The following is a 20,912-nucleotide window of genomic DNA, read 5'->3' on the forward strand; positions in this document are numbered from 1 at the left end:
CATGCACACCAGAGCACAATTATGTCATTCTTTTTCACAGGAGGGAAAGCAGAGTGAATGAGCAGCATCAGGGATAAGTTGGTAGATTTTCCAGTAATAGTTTGAAGTGAACTAAAGTTTTTGACTACCTTTACTCATATTCAACTGTATGTTTTGAACAATCCCTGGCAGTGTTCTTGGTGCTGTAGATAAACCACTGAACCATTTAGATGGTACCAATAGAATAGTTTCTGGCACATAATAGCTATTCAATGAATATTTGCTGACTGAATTTAGATATATTAATATATACTCAGGTAACTCTGTTTACCTAAGTAAGTAGTAGAAACAGTGGGAACTGTGAGAGACTTTATTTTCCTGGGCTCCAAAATCACTGCAGATGGTGACTACAGCCATGAAATTGAAAGACTCTTGCTCCTTCGAAGAAAAGCTATGACAAAATCTAGACAGCATATTAAAAAGCAGAGACATTACTTTGCCAACAAAGGTCCACTTACTCAAAGCTATGGTTTTCCAGTAGTCATGTATGGATGTGAGAGTTGGACAATAAAGAAAGCTGAGCACTGAAGAATTGATGCTTTTGAACTGTGGTGTTGGAGAGGACTCTTGAGAGTCCCTTGGACTGTAGGGATATCCAACCAGTCCATCCTAAAGGAAATCAGTCCTGAATATTCATTGGAAGGACTGATGCTGAAGCGCCAATACTTTAGCCACCTCATTCGAAGAACAGACTCATTAGAAAAGACCCTGCTGTGGGAAAGATTGAAGCCAGGGGGAGAATGGGATGACAGAGGATGAGGCGGTTGGATGACGTCACCGACTTGATGGGCATGAGTTTGATCAAGCTCCAGGTGTTGGTGATGGACAGGGAAACCACGTGGCATGCTACAGTCCATGGGATCACAAAGAGTTGGACATGACCAAACTGAACTGTGTTTAGATTTTTTATTTTTCTGAAACAGCTCAATTAGCTACTTACTGATTACTGCTTTGACTAGGTTGCTTTTACAGGGTTTTACTTCTTTTTGACCCCACCACGTGACATGCTGGATCTTAAATTCCCTGACCAGGAATCAAACCCTCACATTTTATGATCACATTTTATGTCTGGTATGTGAGGTATCCAAAGAGAAGTTTAGGTCTTTTCAGTATGGAAAAGTTGGTAGAGTTATGCTTGTTCATTTGTTCTTCCTAGCTGTGGCATGTTGCAGTTTTAAGTGTGCTTTGTTAAGATTATTTATGGATTGTGTTAACTGATTTTAATTCAGCTAATCTTCACCAATGCACAAATGGCTTAAAAGACCTACCTGCAGTGAAACTATCAAAAGAAAATAACACACAAATCCTTTTCTGACCAAACAAGAAAATGGCAAAGTTGAGGTTGTCCTTCTCCAAGTATGAGCTCTTTATGCATAATAGAAACAAAGATGCCATAAGCAGAAAAAATAAGAACCGATTATCAGCAGTAATTTGACACACATTTTTATCATTAATCTTGCTTTTGGTGTATATAGCATATACCTTGAGATAGTAACTGATAAAATGATGAAAGCATCATAATTTGTACTTAGTGACATTTTTAATTATGTGGTATTCAGTACAACCTTTAACATAAATCAAGTCTAATAAGATTTTGTTAACCTCTTTTGTTGTTTCTCCCAGTGTTCTCCCTTTGTTTAAAAACTTGGTCTTTTTATTGCAAAGAAGATGACTGAAATCCAGTACCAAGAGAGCACAGAGAAAACAGACTAAAATGCATTCCTTTGTCAGGAAACACTATTGAAACAGACTTAGAAAGCAAAACTAAAGATTTAAGAAACAAGAATTAGAATAAACCATGCAGTGTACAAGTTAGCTCTATATAGATGGATGAACGGAGAAGGCAATGGCAAGCCACTCCAGTACTCTTGCCTAGAAAATCCCATGGACGGAGGAGCCTGGTAGGCTGCAGTCCATGGGGTTGCTACAAGTCAGACATGACTGAGCGACTTCAAGTGTAGGTGCTTCTAGTACTAGTATCAATTTAAGATATTGTTTGCTTCTCTTTTCAGTTTGGGGTGTGTGTGTTAGTCCCTTAGTTGTGTCCGACTCTTTGAGACCCCATGGATTGTAGCCTGCAGGCTCCTCTGTCCTTGAAATTCTCCAGGCAAGAATACTGGAGTGGGTTGCCGTTTCCTCCTTCAGGGGATCTTCCCAACCCAGGGATCAAACCTGGGTCTTCTGCATTGCAGGTATATTCTTTACCATTTGAGCTACCAGGCTCCTAGTAACTTCAGTTATAAAATACTTGAAAAGCTATTTTTGTGTGTGGACCACTCAAAGATGTAACAGAGAAAAGTTAAATCCTAAAGTATAGATATTATCATTTTAAATATGCTATGAAAAGATCTAATCTATTTGGGACTAACCCTAATGATAATAATAAATTAAACCCTCTTCTTAGAATAAAAGTGATGGAAATGGCAACCCACTCCAGTGTTCTTGCCTGTAGAATCCCAGGGACGGGGGAGCCTGGTGGGCTGCCGTCTATGGGGTCACACAGAGTCGGACACGACTGAAGTGACTTAGCAGCAGCAGCAGCAACAATAATGAAAAAGTAACTGCCTCAAGTTAGAAGGCAGTGTTTTAAAAATAATGTCATCACTATGTGTTTCCATTGTTATTTATTTATGGCTGCTCTGGGTCTTTGTTGCTGCACACAGACTTTCTGTAGTTGTGGTACATGGGTTTCTCATTGTATTGCTGTGGCTTCTCTTTTTGCGGAGCACAGACTCTAGGGTACACGGGTTTAAGTTGCATGTGGAATCTTCCTGGACAAAGGATCAAACCTGGGCCACCTGCATTGGCAGGCAGATTTTTAACCTCTGAACCAACAGGGAAATCCTGTATTTTTTATTGTTGTTAAAAACTGTGATGATTGTCATATGTGTAAGCTTTAAAGACTTGGAAACAGAATTTTCTAACTTCAGTGAGTTTTGAACCCATTTCCTAAAAATACTAAACCGTAACCTTTTATTTTCTTGAGAAATTGTTTTGTGTCAGTGACCATTGGAAATCTGTTAGCTAAATTTCAACAGAAACTTTTGCATATTAATCTGCAAGATTGAAATTTTGGTATCATGATTTAGTCAGCATAGCATCTCTTCCATTTGTCTAGCTGTGTCTTTGTGATATCCAGTGGAACAATTATCAAACCAGTTTTAGTGTCAGACTGTATTTTTGTCTGTATGTAAGGAAAGTGTTGTTGCCATTGATAAATACAATTTTAAAATTACTCTAGAATATTATTTTATCTGAGCCCTTTAAATTTTAATATTTTGGTCTCACATAATATATACTAGTTAAATAGTAATGCAAGTGGCAACCCATCTCAATATTCTTGCCTAGAAAATTCCTTGGACAGAGAAGCTTGATGGGCTACAGTTCATGGGGTCACAAAAGTCAAACGCAACTGAGCACAAACATATTTGGGAGATACAAATGCAAAAATGTCTTAGTGGTGGGGAGTACATGATCAAAAAAGCTTGGAGACCAGTATCTTTAAGCTATTCAGTTCAGTTGCTCAGTCGTGTCTGACTCTCTGCGACCCCATGAATCACAGCACGCCAGGCCTCCCTGTCCATCACCAACTCCCGGAGTTCACTCAAACTCATGTCCATAGAGTCGGCGATGCCATCCAGCCACCTCATTCTCTGTCGTCCCCTTCTCCTCCCGCCCCCAACCTTTCCCAGCATCAGAGTCTTTTCCAGTGAGTCAACTCGTCGCATGAGGTGGCCAAAGTATGTAGTCATCTCCTATTTGCACCACTGCAGTTATTTCCTGACAAAAATATCTTTACTTCCATTCTAGATTTCTCAAAGCCGTTCTCTACTTAATAGCCAAGGTAATCATCACAGTATGCAGATGTACTTGTATAATTCTTTTTAGCTTGGTAAACTGCACACACACACACAAATCTTTAATATGGTCTATAAGAATCAGTTATATGATTTAGCCTCTCTGGTCCTGAGTTTGATTTCTTAACCCTCTTCCTTCTATACCTTTTCCTCTCATGGGCTGCCTAGAAGTTTTTTATACTAGCTATGCTCCTATTCTTTCTTGCCTTTACACATGCTTTTCTGTCTACCCTGAACACTTATGTTTCTCATCCTTTCCCAGTTTACTTCCTACATATCCTTCAAATTTCATCCTGAGCAGTACCTACTCAGGGAAGCCTTTGCTCATTTTCCTGGTCAGGGGTGTGTGTGTGTATGTATATCTGTATATTTGTTTCTCATGTACACATGCATGCACACACACATAGTAATAATATAATTGTTATTTTTATATTACTTTATAATACTGTGCAAGCATTTGCCCTTTGTTGTACTTAACACAGTTGCTATTTTATCTTGATTTGCATGAGTAGTTGCAAAAATATTCATTGATATTAAGTTCCATGAAGACAAAGGCCATGTCAGTTTTTGCTTATTGTGTTTTTCCAGTACTTAGATATGTGAGTGAATACGTGTATCAAGGAATTTGGGTTTCAGCCTTAGGAAAAATGAAGAGCCATTGTACGCTCTGTAAAAAATAGGGGAGTATTAATGAAATATACTAAGACTTGGACTTTAGAAAGGTCAACTAGAGGCTGTAGTTGAGTGAAAGAAAGACTAGAGCCAGGAAGATGCGTTAGCTGACCATTGTAAATGAAGAAAGGTGAGAACCTACGTCTTTGCAGTCCAGATGGAGAGGAGAAGGTGTTGCATATAAGTAGATGGTCTAGACAGAATCCAGTCATATTGGCTTATTATTTTGTAGGTTTTGCGTTTTTTTAGGCCACCTTTGTGGCACATAGGATCTTAATTCCCCAAACAGGGATCAAACTCATGTCCCCTGCATTGGAAACATGGAGTCTAAACCACTGAACCACCAGAGACGTCCCTCCAGTTGCTTTTGGTCACTAGCTGACTGACTATTGTCAGAGGTGAGAAAAAGGAATCTAGAGACTACTTAAAAGCTTAGGTTATTAAACTGTTAGACCATTTACCAGGTAAATGAGTATAAGACAATTAGTCATTCAAGGCTGGGTAGAGAATTCTTTTCATGTAAAAAAATAAATGTTTGTTTGGCTGCTCTGGGTCATAGTTGGGACATGCAGGATCTAGTTCTCTGACCAGGGATTGAACCCAGACCCCCTCTATTGGGAGTGCAGAGTCCTAGCCACTGGACCACCAGGGAAATCCTTCTTTTCATTTTTAATAAGATTCACAGGAATGACCTCTTGGTCACTGATGTATTTAAAGACTTTTTTAGAATAGCTTTGTTGAGATGAATTCACATATCATGCAAATCACCCATTCAGAGTATACATTTAAATGGTTTTAAGCATATTTATAGATATGTGCAGCCATTATAGCAGTGAATTTTTAAACATTTCGGGAAATCTGTGGTGATCCAATGCTTAGGACTCTGCACTTACACTGACAAGGGCCTGAATTCAATCCCAGGTCAGGGAACTAAGATCCCACAAACCACATGGCATTGCCAAAATGAATTTTTTTTAATGTTTAGAACATTTTTATCACCTCAAAAGGAAACTCCCTACCGTTTAGTTAACAACCTTTTTCCTTCTGTTCCCCTCCCAGTCCTACCCAAACAATATGTCTTCTCTATTGATTTCCCCTTTCTGGACATTTCATGTAAATGAAATCATACCCTATATTGCATATCTCTTGCAACGGGATTCTTTCTCTTCGCATAATGTTCAAGGTTCTTCCAAGTTGTAGCATGTATCAGTTCTTCATTCTTTCTTATGGTCAAATAATAATCCATTGTTTAGAGATATATCATTTTGTTTATACATTCATCACCTGATAGAGGGCTTCCCTAGTGATGCAGGAGATGCAAGAGGTGCAAGTTTGATCCCTGGGGCAAGAAGATCCCCTGGAGAAGGAAATGGCAACCCATTCCAGTATTCTTGCCTGGAGAATCCCAGGGACAGAGGAGCTTGGTGGGCGTCAGTCCATAGAGTCACAAAGAGTGGGACAAGACTGAGTGTCTAACACAACAACAGCTGATGGAAATTTGGGTTGTTTTGGGCTTTTGGCTACTATGACTAATACTTCTGTAAACCTCTGGACGCAGTTTTTTGTGTGGACATGTTTCCATTTTGCTCAGTTATACCTGGGGCAGAATTGCTGGATCATGTTGTAACTCTTAGGTTTAATTATCTGAGGAACTGCCAGAATGCTTTCCAAAGCAGTTAGATGTACCATTTAGTATTTCCCATTAGGCTTTCAGTTTCTCCACATTCTTATCAACACTGCGGTTATCTGTCTTTTTGATTCTAGTCATCTTAGTGGGTGTGAAATGATATCTCATTGTCAATTTGATTTGCATTTCCTCCCGATGACAAATGAAGTCAAACATCTTTTTATATGCTTTCTGGCCACATTTCTTGGGAAAATATATAGTCAGATCCTTTACCCAATTTTTTCATTGGGTTACTTGACTTTCAGCATTGAGTTATAACAGCTTTTTATATATTGTAGATACCAGTCTCTTATCAGATATGTGATTTGCAAATATTTTCTCCCCAGTTTGTATGTTGTCTTTTCGGTTTCTTGATAGCATCCTTTGAAGCACAGAAGTTCTTAATTTTTATGAAATCCAGTTTATCTATTTCTTTCATGTCGTGTGCTTTTGGTGTCATATATAAGAATTCTTCGCCAAATCCAAGGTTATTAAGATTTGGCACTGCATTTTCTTCTAAGAGTTTGTAGTTTTATCTCTTAGGTTTAGATCTTCGATCTATTTCAGGTTGTCTGTGGTAAGGATCCGACTTCATTCTATATGACTGTTCACTTGTCCTAGCATCTTTTGTTGAAGACTATTCTTTCTGTGTTGGATGGTCTTCACACCCTTGTTGAAAATCAGTTGACAGTTGATGTAGGTTTAAAGTATTTTTAAACAGCAAAACTATATTTTAGCTTTGCTACTGTTTGGATTTCTCTTTCACAGATAGTTCTGTCATTCTTAGAAGATTATACTTATTTTTAAGTAAGCTTTTGAAGAGATTAGGGATGTTTGTAATCAGTGTACTGCATTGTGTACCACAAACTTAACATAGAAAAATGTACAACTTGCACTTGTGAAATAGCTGTCCTCGTCTTGAAAGTTGAGTTTGAAAAGTTTCTTTCCTGGACATTTTGGCTTTCTTTTTACTGATGCTTGCTGAGTGCCAGGTACAGTGCTAGTATAGGGCTTACAAAGAAGTATGTAAAATGAGTATGGCAAATCTCTTCCTCAGGTTGCTAATTATAAGATACTGGGAGCAGGGAGGGGGAGTAAAATGACACGGGAGAAAAACTGTGAAGGGGTTACTAGTCCATAATAGTGGTATGTTTTGAGTATAGTTTGCATAACTATTTTCACTTTAATATATCATATTAGTATTCTTTAAGAAATAACATTTTCTTAAGACCAAGAATTAAATTAGGATATGAGTGCCAAGGATGCTGCTAAAAACAAATGATAAAGAAAGACTGTTAGATAGATTGGTAGTTTTCTGTATTAAGCTCTGGGAAGCTCTACTACTGACCATTGAATTGGTGAAGCTGATCAGATGGGATCATTAAATTCTTTCGGTGTTTTTTTATTCTTTTATGCATCCTTTTTTTGTTTGTTTTTTGTTTTGTTTTTTATGCATTCTTGGTAATTCAACAGAATCTTCCATTGAATGAGCTGGAAGTGAGTAGTTTAATGTGAAGTATTTTTCTTTAATGAACCTTTTTCTCTTAATGTCACTATATAATTTTATGTCCCTTTTTCTCAGGAGTCTCAGCAGTCCAGTTTTGGCCCTGGAGAACAAAGTGAGTATTTCTTTTCCTCTTTTTATATTTTTTATTAAGTTTTTATATTATTATATTTATTAAGTTTTTACATTAAGCTATTTATTGCACATTCATTTCTTGTGGTCACATCATATGTTTGTTTAATAATTCTTTTGTGTATCTTATCCCAGTATTTATGATCTGATGATTAGTAATCGGTTGAACTGAATCTTAGCTTAAAAAATGAAGAATTATAAATCACTCGTTATCAAAATAAGCTGTTTTTATTAAGTATTTGAACTAATAGTTCAGAGCTCATGAGTTCAATTTGATGGCCACCTCATACCCCCAAGAGCCATTCTATTCTTTCTGGGTCTTTTTAGCTGGGAAGAAAGTCTGATGTCTGCTACAAAATCCCTGTCTACCTCCACTCTCTTGGCCTCTCAGAAGAACTTGAGGGGAAGATATCTTTGGGGAGTTTCATTGTGGTTCCACCAGTTAATGGCTGTATGAATTGGTAGTGGTAATGTCAGGAACCTTGCAAATGTCTGGACTTCACCATAAAGCTCTCTAAAAAAACCCAAATGTTCTTTTGCCAAGAGCAGTGACTTCTCAGGTATATTACTCTGGTAATAAGCTATTTAGAGAGATTAAAATGTGGAGCTTTTTTAGTTCTTAGTTTGTTGACTTTAGTGATCTTAAAGCAGAGGTCCCTTTGAAGGTTAACAAATCTTATGTAGCTATTTCTTTGTTCTGTCTTAAAGCTACAGACAGGGAAAAAGGACCCAGCATTATAGGTACATAGCAAAAAACTACCTGTAGGCCAGAAAGTATTCATTTTCTCTTAAAATCTTTTAAAAGTATCTCTTTACTTTTACTTTACTTTTACTCCTCTTCCCCCATTCTCTCTGCCCATAGCTAACTGTTGACAAGTGGGACCATAAACTGCACCTACTTTTTATTACCTGTGTTTTTCACTTAATTTATTTTAGAACTGTCTTTATATCAGTATGGCCTTCCCTGGTGTCTCAGACAGTAAAAGAATCTGCGTGCAATGCAGGAGACCTGGGTTTTTGATCCCTGGGTTGGGAAGATCCCCTGGAGGAAGGCATGACAACCCACTCCAGTATTCTTGCCTGGCGAATCCCTATGGACAGGGGAGCCTGGTGGGCTACAGTCCATGGAGATGCAAAGAGTCAGATACGACTGAGCAGCTAACACTGTCACTTTTTTTTTTTTAATATCAGTATAAAGCTCTAGTTCATTCATTTTAAAAACAAAAATGTGTTATATTGTTGAAACAATCCTAATGTATTTATCTAGTCCCCTGTATATGGGCATTGGTTTTCAGTTTTCCTGTTGCAAACCATGCTATAATAAACTGTGTGAGTGTTTGTGTATATGTATTCTTCCAGATATACTTGTAGTGTAAATTCATTTCCTTTTAACTGCTAGGTCAGTGGATACGTGCATTTACAGTATTGGTAAGATAATATTATCAAATTGTCCTCCAGAAAGATTGTGTGAATTTACAGTCCTACCAATAACATGTGACATGCCTGTTTCCACCAGTATTTCATATTGTGTACATTAAAGTGTTACCGATTTGATGAATGAAGAATTATATACCATTGTTTTTATTTATATTTATTTGAGGTTATATAGATAGACATTTGAAAATATAAATAGCCATACTATAGTTGCTAATGTCTGCATTCTTTTTTCTCCAGAAAGATATAATCCTTCTTCTAAAACTTCAAATGCACACCAGTCTAAATCGTAAGTTTATTGCTTAATAAGTTTAATGTTTGTCTTTTTTTGCTCAAAATCTAACTTGTAGTATCTGGATATCTAGAAGAGTTAGAAATATGTGTTTAATCTTTTAAGGCACAGGTAGGCAAACTTTTCTGTAAAGGACCAGATAGTGAAATAGTTTATTAGACTTTAGGGTCCAGATGGTTTCTGTCTCAACTACTCAACTTTGCTGTTGTACCATAAAAGCAGCCAGAGACTCTGGGTGCGGTTATGTTCCAGGTAAAACTTTCTTTACAAAATAAGCCCTGTTCTATGATTACACTTTTTTCTTATCTTTCATAAATGTTTGTGTTGATAGTTTGTTTAAAAAAACAAAAAAGTGAAGAAAATACAGGATTCTTCTTAGTAAAGCCCTCCATTTGACCACAAAATTTAGAATATTAAAGCAACATAGTTCATACTGTCTGTTTTCCTACTTTTATTTTATAGGTAGACCCAGAAATATGTGTCAAAATGTAGTAGAGTGGTATATTGGATGATAATAAATTCCAACTTAAAGAATGAACTTACTACTGAATTCCTGAGACCACAAGTTAATCCAGTGATTGAAACAAAATTCTAAAGAAAGTGAATAACCAGTATAACCACAGTCTATACTGATAACCTCAGCCTTTTCAGCTGAACATAGTGGGAATTGAGTGAGAATGAAAATATATGAATATAAGAAATTTCACCTGACTGCTGAAGAGTTCAAATTATGTGAATTCCTATTATCATATTTAGTCATGTGCAGAAAACCAATGGGAGCTTACCATATATGTGCAGATTACTTTGGTTTCTGAGGGAACAAGAGCATCCAGTACCTTCAGCAGTATGGTAAAACCTTTGACATATTCATATGTGTAAACAGGTTCATTGACCTGCCATTATTAAATCATAAGGGCTGAGAGAATTCAGAGTAAGTACATTTCTTTATAGGAAATCAGTCATAGAGATGTACTGAGACCTTGACCAAAAGAAGACCTTTTTATCTGTCCCACTTATTTGGTCATCCTTAGAACAGATTTCATAATTCTATAATCATCTGGTTACTTTGTATCAAGGTGGCCGTTTATGTGAAACTCTGAATTTGGGATCAGATTTAGAAACTCAGATTAAGTTTTGAGGCGAGAGTATTAGTAGTAGTAGGAGTAAAAGATTTCCTTTCTGTTGATGGGAGACTGTCAGGAAATTTTGAGAAGAAAGGTAATGTAACTGGTGGTGATAGAAATCAAACAGTTTCTAGTTTTCCCTAAGGTTTATTTATTGTGTTAATTTTTCCTTTCTTATAAAAAGGCAAGAAGTGTTTTGTGATTCATTACTCAGTTTTTAATTTTGATTTTGATTCTGTGGCCTTCAGGAAAATTTAAATCTGTAATTTTACTTTTAAAAACTAATTCCAGGAACTGTTAACTTAAAGTATTTGTTTATGTTTTTTAAATAGTTAATTTGAATTTTGATTAAGAAAGGTTTGGACTCTGGAGTTATTTTTAATTCATACATGGTTCTTTCTCTTGATAACGAAGGTTCTTAACCCAGAATTGTATATCTGCAAAGAGCACTCATCTTTCATAGCAAGGCATTTACGAACTAGCACTTTGTGTGTTCTGGTTTTCACAATTACTCAAGTGTACATATCTCTTCATAAAACATTGGGGATAGTGAAAGAGAATTGCTGATGCTTTCATTTTATCTTCCTTCTTTTTGAGAGTCATTTTCCTCTAGTGGACTGTTGGTTATGAGTATGGTAATTTGTTTTAATAATAAATGAGTTTGTATGTATGCAATTAGAGAAAAATTAGAGATAACAGAAGTGAGTATAAGAGTTTGTGGCAGGTAACTTTTATTTAATTAGAAAATAAAGATGAATATTTTACTTATGGAAAAGTTAGAGCTTCCAAAATTGAAATTGTTAAATTTCATCTTTCTCAGTTTTTTACTCTGGATATAAACCAAACCAGACAGAGTAAGACTTACTGGGTCTTTTCTTTATTTTTCAATTAAATCTTTGGCTACCACTGTGATTATTTCTAGAATTATTGTTGAATATCTAATACTCTGCTATGCCATGATGAAATTCCCAAAATAATCATCCTTTCTGCCTTTTCCTTCTAGTATGTTAAAAGATGACTTAAAGCTAAGCAGCAGTGAAGACAGTGATGGGGAACAGGTGTGTCTACTTATGATTTACTAGTTTCATACAGTGTTTGTTTTTATTGTATTTTACAAGAATTATAATTGAATAATACATTTATGATCCAGGTAGTTAAGGTAAGTTCATTCCTGCTTTTCTGACACTGGAATATTACAGTATTCCACTCTGTCTTTAAACCTCCACTTTTTTCCCTTATTTTTCTTTTAAAAAAATGGCTTTTCCTTATTATGTAGCATATATCAGAGAACATCCTCATGAAGCATGAGATTGTTGATAAGAAGAACTGTTAACACAGCTTTTAATCTTATCCTGGCAATTCATTATTCTTCAGGTAAAAGCAGTATTTCATAAGTGTTAAGTGACCATTGATGCATCTATTAGAGAAGAAAGTTTTTCTATTAAGATTTCACATATTGTTCACATTAAGCAGATAAAGTACTATTTATTCATTTATAGATTTCCTCTCATGTTTTAATTTTAGGATTGTGATAAGACAATGCCAAGGAGTACACCAGGAAGGTAGGCATCCTTTTGTTTTATTTAGAGTGGAAGGGTCAATCTGATAACAGTGTGTAGTGATAGAGTAATTGACCTTTTAAAGTAAATATTATTATTACAACTCTGTAAATTAACTAAAAATCATTATGAATTGTGTGTTTAAAATAAATGAATTTTAGGGTGTTTTGTACCCCAGTAAAGCTTTTATTAAAGGTGAGTACTAATGGCTAATGCTGCATTTCAGAAACTTCTTAAGGAAGCATTTATTTCATTTATAATGAAGTTCTAGAATCCTAGAATTTGAAGAGCTTAGCAAATAGTAAACATTTTAAATAAAGTGGAGTGTCAACTTTGAATGCTTACATGTTGTCATTCTTTAGAAAATCTTTTGGTCATGTATATTTTTTATTTCTTTTAGTAACTCTGAACCTTCACACCATAATAGTGAAGGGGCAGATAACTCCAGGGATGATTCTAGCAGCCACAGTGGATCTGAAAGCAGCTCTGGATCTGACTCAGAGAGTGAAAGTAGTTCCAGTGACAGTGAGGCAAATGAGCCATCCCAGAGTGCATCTCCTGAGGTGAGAGGGAGCCAAGAGGGTCCCTTCTGTAGGCACTCTGAAGGCCCCTGGTGATGCCCAGTATTTACTTTGAGCTTTATTTTTGTTTCAACTTGGCGACTCATGTTATTTAGTTATGGTGAAAAGAAGTCTTAAATAGTATAAATTCACTGTAGCTTGATAAAATGTGGTTTAAAATCTCTGTTGGTGCCAACATCATTTATTTGCTTTCTGGAATTAAATGTACTGTATGGATTCCTGACAGGGCTATTTAATATTTAAAGGCTATATATATAATAATTAGCTTATCTTCTCATTCAAGTGATTAGAGCTATTATTATTTTTAGCCTTTTGCTTTGGTTTAGTTAGAACTATGAAAAACAAATCCTTTTGTGGTGTTAGGCATTGTGTTTTTTCCTCTTCCTTGAGATTATGAAAAAAGGAGAAAGTTTCAGTACTGAAAAAGCATACTTCTTTCTCTGTTTTTTAGCCTGAACCACCTCCCACAAATAAATGGCAACTTGATAACTGGCTGAATAAAGTAAATCCACATAAAGTGTCACCAGCTTCTTCTGTGGACAGTAATATCCCATCATCTCAAGGCTATAAAAAGGAAGGCCGAGAACAGGGCACAGGGAATAGCTACACGGATCCAGGTGGTCCTAAAGAAACAAGTTCTGCTACTCCTGGACGGGACTCCAAAACTGTCCAAAAGGGGTCAGAAAGTGGGCGTGGGAGGCAAAAGTCTCCTGCCCAGAGTGACAGCACAGCACAGAGGAGAACTGTAGGGAAAAAACAACCCAAAAAGACTGAGAAGGCAGCTGCTGAAGAGCCCCGTGGAGGCCTGAAGATAGAGAGTGAAACTCCTGTAGACATGGCTACCAGCATGCCCTCTAGCAGACACAAAGCAGCCACCAAAGGCTCAAGAAAACCCAATATAAAAAAGGAGTCCAAATCTTCCCCTCGACCTTCAGCAGAGAAAAAGAAATACAAGTCAACAAGTAAATCTTCCCAGAAATCAAGGGAAATTATAGAAACAGATACCTCATCCTCAGATTCGGATGAAAGCGAGAGCCTTCCTCCTTCCTCACAAACTCCTAAGTACCCTGAGAGCAATAGGACTCCCGTTAAACCCTCCTCAGTGGAGGAAGAAGATAGCTTTTTTCGGCAACGAATGTTCTCTCCTATGGAAGAGAAGGAACTTCTTTCACCCCTCAGTGAGCCTGATGACAGGTATCCACTTATTGTGAAGATTGACCTGAATCTCTTGACTAGAATACCAGGAAAGCCTTACAAAGAAACAGAGCCACCCAAGGGGGAAAAGAAAAATGTGCCAGAAAAGCACACAAGAGAGGCTCAGAAACAAGCCTCAGAGAAAGTTTCCAGCAAAGGGAAGAGGAAACATAAGGTTTGTAATGGGTTTTTTGTTGTTGTTTTGTGAACATAATCCTTTAAAATGCAGTGGAAATCTCATTAAGCCAAAAACTAGCTAGTTGATTCATAGCCATGAGGGAAAATAGAGGTGAGCCTAAAGCCCTGATGAGGCAACAGACACAAGAGTCTCTTGAGGACCACTGTGCCTCTCCCTGTCTCCTTTAGTAAAGAATTATAGTTTCTAATCAGGGCTTCCCTGGTGGCTCAGAGGTTAAAGCTTCTGCCTCCAATGCGGGAGACCCGGGTTCGATCCCTGGGTCGGGAAGATCCCCTGGAGAAGGAAACGGTAACCCACTCCAGTATTCTTGCCTGGAGAATCCCATGGATGGAGAAGCCTGGTAGGCTACAGTCCACGGGCTCTCATAGAATCGGACACGACTGAGCGACGGAACAGAACAGAATCAGAGAACCAGTGCATCTGTTCTTACTGTGTGCTGGCCAGTGTAGAGGTGAGAACGAAGCAAAGATTGCAAACTGGCCTTTACAACATTCTTAAAATTTTGGTTTTAAATGTCTTTAGTTGGGATATGTACTCTCCAGGTTGTCACACTTCATAACACTTTCTTCTCTCTTGTATCCAGACCAAGTCACATGTTTTAGATTACAAATTCCAGCTAGTAAATTGACTCACCAATTTTAGCATGTCTTTAAGAATTTCACCAATCCATTGTACATAGCTGTGCCACAGCTTTTCTTAGCTGTGCCACAGCTTTTCTCCTTTTACAAACACCCATATCTGCAAGTTCAGAATTAAAAACACCTGTTGGCACATAACCAGCTCTCGTCCCTAAATAATTCCAAGATAATATGGATTTACTTTTAAGGTCAGCTTTTTTTAGACCCAGGAAATGTTAAAATTCATGGATATCTGTGATTGGACGATAATGGACATATAATGGAGCTGAAAAACTTAATATACAGACAGATTTTTTGGAAAGAAGTGTGATCTCTGAACTTTAGCGAGAAATCTTTAGAGGAGAGTACATTTTACTAATTTGTATTGAAGAATAGTATAATTTCCCTTAATACACATGTGTAAATGCGATTTTAAGATATTGAAGACATGAGCAGGTGAACGGGATACCAGGTGGACTCAGAACAAAATCCCAGTCCCAGTTGACCCTGAGAATCTCATGTAGGAGGACAGGAGGAATGTAGCATTTTCTTAAAATGAGCCTCCGGTTTTCCCTCTTTTTTCCTTAAAACCACAGTACTGTGTGCTGTTGCTGATGTATTTGGACAAATGAGAATAACACTTTTTTTTTTTTTTACATCTTCAAAAGTTGAAGATTTTTTAAAATTTGAATTTCTAGAAAACTGAAGCTTCCTACTTTGAGTACTATAGCTAAGAGCTTCCATTATTTTAGTAAAGGGATGCTTTATTCAATTGGTAAACTCTTTAGGGCTGCTAGATTCTAGAGCCTACAGCCTCAGATTGCTGAACTTAGTTATGGGATTTTATATTATTCTATATAATTCATAGAAATTATATGAAATAAGAGCTTGTTTATGATTCTGCTCCTTAAAAATATAAGGTGTTTCTTATGGAATAAAAAAAATGGTTCTTTTATCTTTAAAAAGGTATTACAAATTCTTTGTAAACTTTTTCAGACATTTAAAATATAATATACTGAGAATATTTTATTCTTGTTTAAAATTTTACAATATACATAACTTGTAATAAAAAAATACCCTTCCTTTAGAAGGAGTGTCCCCTATCTCCTTTGAAGAAGGAAATGGCAACCCACTCCAGTATTGTTGCCTGGAGAATCCCATGGACAGAGGAGCCTGGCAGGCTACAGTCCCATGGGGTTGCCATGAGTCGGACACGACTGAGCAACGAAGCATATCTCCTTACTTCCCCCATATCTCATTGGCATATATTCCTCACAAGTTTTTTTATATCAATACCTGTAAATGAAATTTTGATTTTATAAAATGTATATCGCCAGGAAACTTGGTGATGATTATTTTTCCCCCCAGAATGCCATACAACTTGCAGGATCTTAGTTCCCTCACCAGGGATTGATCCCAGGCCCCAACAGTGAAAGTGCTAAGTCCTAACCTCTGGACCACCAGGGTATTTCCCAGTGATTTTTGAGATTTGTTGCTTTGGTAAAATTATTCTTGAAGATAAAGCAGATAATACTGAGAAAGAGACCAGCCAAGGATAATGAAAGATGTGGATTCCTTTTTCTCATGTTCTCACATGTCCAACTTTAATCATTTGTATATGGGAACAAATTCTTTTGTATGGCAGGATGTTTGCAATATTTGTGCCCTGATATTTAAATCAATAGGAAAACTTAAATTCCCCAAGCATAGTAGCTTGGTTATTATAGACAGGCCCATAGCTTTTGTTTCAGCAAAAAAGTTTTTCAAAAATCATTAGTCTTGGCTGAAAGCAAAAAGATGGACAGTAACAAGTATTGGTGAAGATGTGGAGAACAACGGTGCCGATGGGAATGTAAAGTGATGTAGCCACTTTGGGACATAGTTTAGCAGTTCCTTAAAAAGTAAACAGACAGTATTACCTTATGACTCAGCAGTTTCATTCCTGTGTATATACCCAAGAACAATGAAAACATGTCCATACAAAAACCTATACTTGAGAAGTAGGAAAAATTCAAATGATGAATGGATAAATAAAATGTGGTAAATCCATACAATGGAATATATTCATTCATTAAAAAGAAAATATTGACAAATAATCTTATAACAGATGAATTTTATGGTATGTGAATTTTGTCTTAATTGTCTCATCCCTCCTCCTCAAATCATTAGACTGAAAAGATGCCTTTTAAAAGACTGTTTCAGCATTTCAGCTCTTATCTAAAATAGGGGACTTCTTCTCAGACTTAAAAACTTAATTTATTTAACACAGTTTAAATGAGTTCTTTCACTTCACATTTATCTTCTTTCTGAAGTATATCAGAGATTAACTGTTTGAGGGTGACTAGCACTAAAAACTGAAATTAGATGAATAAAAATCAAAACCTAACTGCTTTTTTTTCCCCTATTTTTCATCCAGAATGAAGATGATAACCGAACCAATGAGAGCAAGAAACCTAAAACAGAGGACAAGAATATGGCAGGCCACAAGCCATCCAGCAACAAAGAGTATGTCTGCAAAACATGTTAACATGTGTTGATCTATGTGTGTTATTTGGTGCTGGGTACTTTCTAATGTGCTCTTAGAATATTCCATTTGGTATGTATATGTTATACATTTCTGTACACAGTCATATACCAAATAGTGGGAGGTTTTGCTTTTAGTTAATTGGGATGAAAAGCAAGATTCAGTCACTTTATCTCTCTTTTTAGAAGAATAGGAAGTATTCATAGGATAAGAATTAAAGTAAAGCTTTACCACTTTCAGGCTGGATGGCAAGCTTATGTATAGCTGCAGGAGACATATGAGCATTATATCTTCATTCACCATTCCTCTTTTTGTTCTTTCATTCAGTCACTATTTATTGAATACTTGTGTGTGGCAGACCAAGGTTTAGGCACTGAGTATACAACCATAATGGGGAGGAAACACTGGAAAAGATATCTGCCCTCGTGAAATTTATAGTTTTGTTTTATAGAAATCATATGTTCTAATAATCAAGTAGGGAAAAACAAATGTGTCTTGAAATCAGTCAAAGTCAAATGGGAAAAGTCCATCACTCTTGCATGACTGTGTGGAGAAATGAGGGCATTTGTTTGGTTTGGCAGGTCATCTAAACAGAGTGCTGCTAAAGAAAAAGATTTATTACCTTCTCCTGCTGGGCCTGTTCCTTCAAAAGATCCAAAAACAGAGCATGGCTCTCGGAAGAGGACTATTAGTCAGTCTTCTTCCTTAAAGTCAAGTAATAACAGCAACAAGGAAAATAGTGGCAGCAGCAAAAACAGTTCCTCCGCATCAAAGCAGAAGAGGACTGAAGGGAAGACTTCCAGTAGCTCTAAGGAGGTCAAGGTAAGGCACTGGGGGACCTGAGCCTTTTGAAAAAAATCTTGCAGTGTGACTTCTCCAAGTAACTACGCTTTCAAAATTTTGTAAACATCTTACTAATCTTACAGATCTGTTCATTTTTACTCTCAAAATGTCAGTCTGATAATAAACTTGTGCTGTGATCTGAGACCATGAAAGGAATGAAGTCATTTGGACACACGCATATTATTAGTTAAGGTAGAAATTGGAAAGGTTGGTTTTCCATAACTGGAAAAGTTGGTTATGGAAGAACAGTTGATTATGATCAAATTTATAAATAACTCCAGTTGTTCTGATTGGGTTCTTGTCTATGGTTTTAAATTGTCTTTGGATCATTTAGAGTTAGATTTTACAAGCTAGTTATACTACATAAAGTGCTGCTGCTGCTGCTAAGTCACTTCAGTCGTGTCCGACTCTGTGCGACCCCAAGACGGAAGCCCACCAGGCTCCCCCGTCCCTGGGATTCTCCAGGCAAGAACACTGGAGTGGGTTGCCATTTCCTTCTCCAATGTGTGAAAGTGAAAAGTGAAAGTGAAGTTGCTCAGTCGTGTCCGACCCTTAGCGACCCCACGGACTACAGCCAACCAGGCTCCTCCATCAATGGGATTTTCTAGGCAAGAGTACTGGAGTGGCTTGCCATTGCCTTCTCCGACATAAAGTGCTAAAACAACCATTTGGCTTAATGAAGAAGAAAAATATTTTTCAGCTGAGCTGGCACTGGAATTAGCCCTAGAGCATGATCATTGGGTAGGGGAATATTCTTAATGTTTGTGGGTGCATAACTAGATCAGCGGAGAAGGCAATGGCAACCCACTCCAAGTTTTCTTGCCTGGAGAATCCCAGGGATGGAGGAGCCTGGTGGGCTGCCGTTTATGGGGTCACACAGAGTCAGACACGACTGAAGTGATTTAGCAACTAGATCAGAGGAGCTTTTTCAAGGCTGTACTTAGGCTCTAATCCTGAATTTGTTTATCAGGTTTTTTCATTGCTTTCTAAAGTGATCTGATCAGGAGCAAACTCCCTGACAAAATTAAGAAAATACCTAGATTTTTAAGCATACAATTTACTGCATTATTATTTGTGACTTAAAATAAGCAACTGTTTAACAGTTGAAAAAATTGACAAAGGCAGTTAGTTGTGCTTATTAAATGTGGTTATTAAATCTTTTAAATTTTGAGGTAATTTAAATTGTGAACAGTGTCTCAAATTGATATACACCAAAGGCTTTTTCTCCAGCTGGACCACTTCATAGCAGTTTAGATAGTGTCCTTGAGAAACCTGCTTTGTGGGCCTCCTTCACCTACCCAGTTCTCTGTTTACCTGCTGGCTGGCTCTTTCTCCATTTCCCATCCTTGAACTGTAAGATTTGAGACCTGTATGCTTGCTTCTTCTTTTAAACCTCTTCTCTCTCTTTCTTTTTTTCTTTTTAAAATGTACTCATTAAGTGAACACTTCTGCTCATTTGGTTTCTGCTAAATCATAGGTAAAATTCAATGTCTATGTCTCTTCTCTTGTCAGCTTCTTGAAAGCAGGGATTTGTGTCTCACTTGTTTGCACTTTATCCAGTGTTTAACTTACTGGCTAAAATTAGATAATATGAAAAACCAAAATTACATATAATTTTTATTTTCTGTTTCTGTAGATATTTGCTGATACCAAATTTTTGAAATATGTTGGCATAAATTTTGTTCAGTATAGTCTTTTATTTTTAATATCTTTGGTATTGCTTCTTGTCTTTTATTTTTAATTTTAGTTTTCTGTACCATCTTCCTCTTTTCTTTCATCAATTTCATCAGAGGCTTATCACTTTTACTTGTCTTTTTCAGGAAAACAGCCTTTCTTTGTCTTTATTCACTATAGTTTATTTTTGTTTTCTATAACATTAACTTATACTCTTTATAATTTCCTTTCTTATGTCTTTTTGTTTTGCTGTTCTGTTTATTAACTTTTAAAGATGGATACTAAGCTTGTTTTTCAAAATTAATTATAAGCTTTTTCTCTAATATTCAAATATAAGCAGTTAGACTATATATTTTCCTCTAATTACTGCTTTAGCTGCATCTTCAAGACTTGGTATATAATATTTTTATAACTCAGTTCAAAATGTTTTTTAATTTCTTATGTAATTCCATCTTTGATCCAAGAGTTACTTAAGTGTTACTCAATTGCCAAACATACAGAGATTTTCTGGTTGTCTTTTGATTAGTACTTCCACCTTGTTGGGCTTCCCTGGTGGCTCAGAGGTTAAAGCGTCTGCCTCCAATGCGGGAGACCCAGGTTTGATCCCTGGGTCGGGAAGATACCCTGGAGAAGGAAATGGTAACCCACTCCAGTATTCTTGCCTGGAGAATCCCATGGACAGAGAAGCCTGGTAGGCTACAGTCCATGGGGTCGCAAAGAGTCGGACACGACTGAGCGACTTCACTTCACTTCACTTCTATCTTGTAGAAGGGGCTAGAAAGTGATCTGCATGCAGTAATCTTTTGAAATACGTTGAGTTGCTTTGTAAAACAGTGTAGTATATGGTAGACTTTTGTAATGAAAAGATTGTGTCTTCCACACGAATTAGAGACAGCGACCTGTATAATTCAGTTAGATTAATGATATTTTCACACCTTCTGTATGCTAATATTTTGTTAGTCCTTTTCTACCAGTTTTTTTAATTAATTGAGATAAAGTTG

The 20,912-nt window shown here is 36.7% G+C and overlaps 1 protein-coding gene across 3 annotated transcripts in view; it reads left to right on the forward strand.

The window, feature by feature from the left end:
- AFF4 (ALF transcription elongation factor 4) overlaps positions 1-20,912 on the forward strand; it is an 83,455-nt gene that overhangs the window by 42,855 nt on the left and 19,688 nt on the right. For all 3 annotated transcript variants that reach the window (XM_055431314.2, XM_055431313.2, XM_055431312.2), the window contains 8 exons: positions 7,817-7,853; positions 9,545-9,593; positions 11,724-11,778; positions 12,245-12,282; positions 12,680-12,842; positions 13,312-14,229; positions 17,287-17,375; positions 17,976-18,216. In XM_055431314.2, the coding sequence (XP_055287289.1) occupies positions 7,817-7,853; positions 9,545-9,593; positions 11,724-11,778; positions 12,245-12,282; positions 12,680-12,842; positions 13,312-14,229; positions 17,287-17,375; positions 17,976-18,216 (1,590 nt within the window). The remainder of the gene's footprint in view (positions 1-7,816; positions 7,854-9,544; positions 9,594-11,723; positions 11,779-12,244; positions 12,283-12,679; positions 12,843-13,311; positions 14,230-17,286; positions 17,376-17,975; positions 18,217-20,912) is intronic.

Source organism: Moschus berezovskii, chromosome 8 (genome assembly GCF_049115385.1).
Source record: "Moschus berezovskii isolate FMDL1 chromosome 8, NW_MosBer_1.0, whole genome shotgun sequence".
Lineage (NCBI taxonomy): Eukaryota > Metazoa > Chordata > Mammalia > Artiodactyla > Moschidae > Moschus > Moschus berezovskii.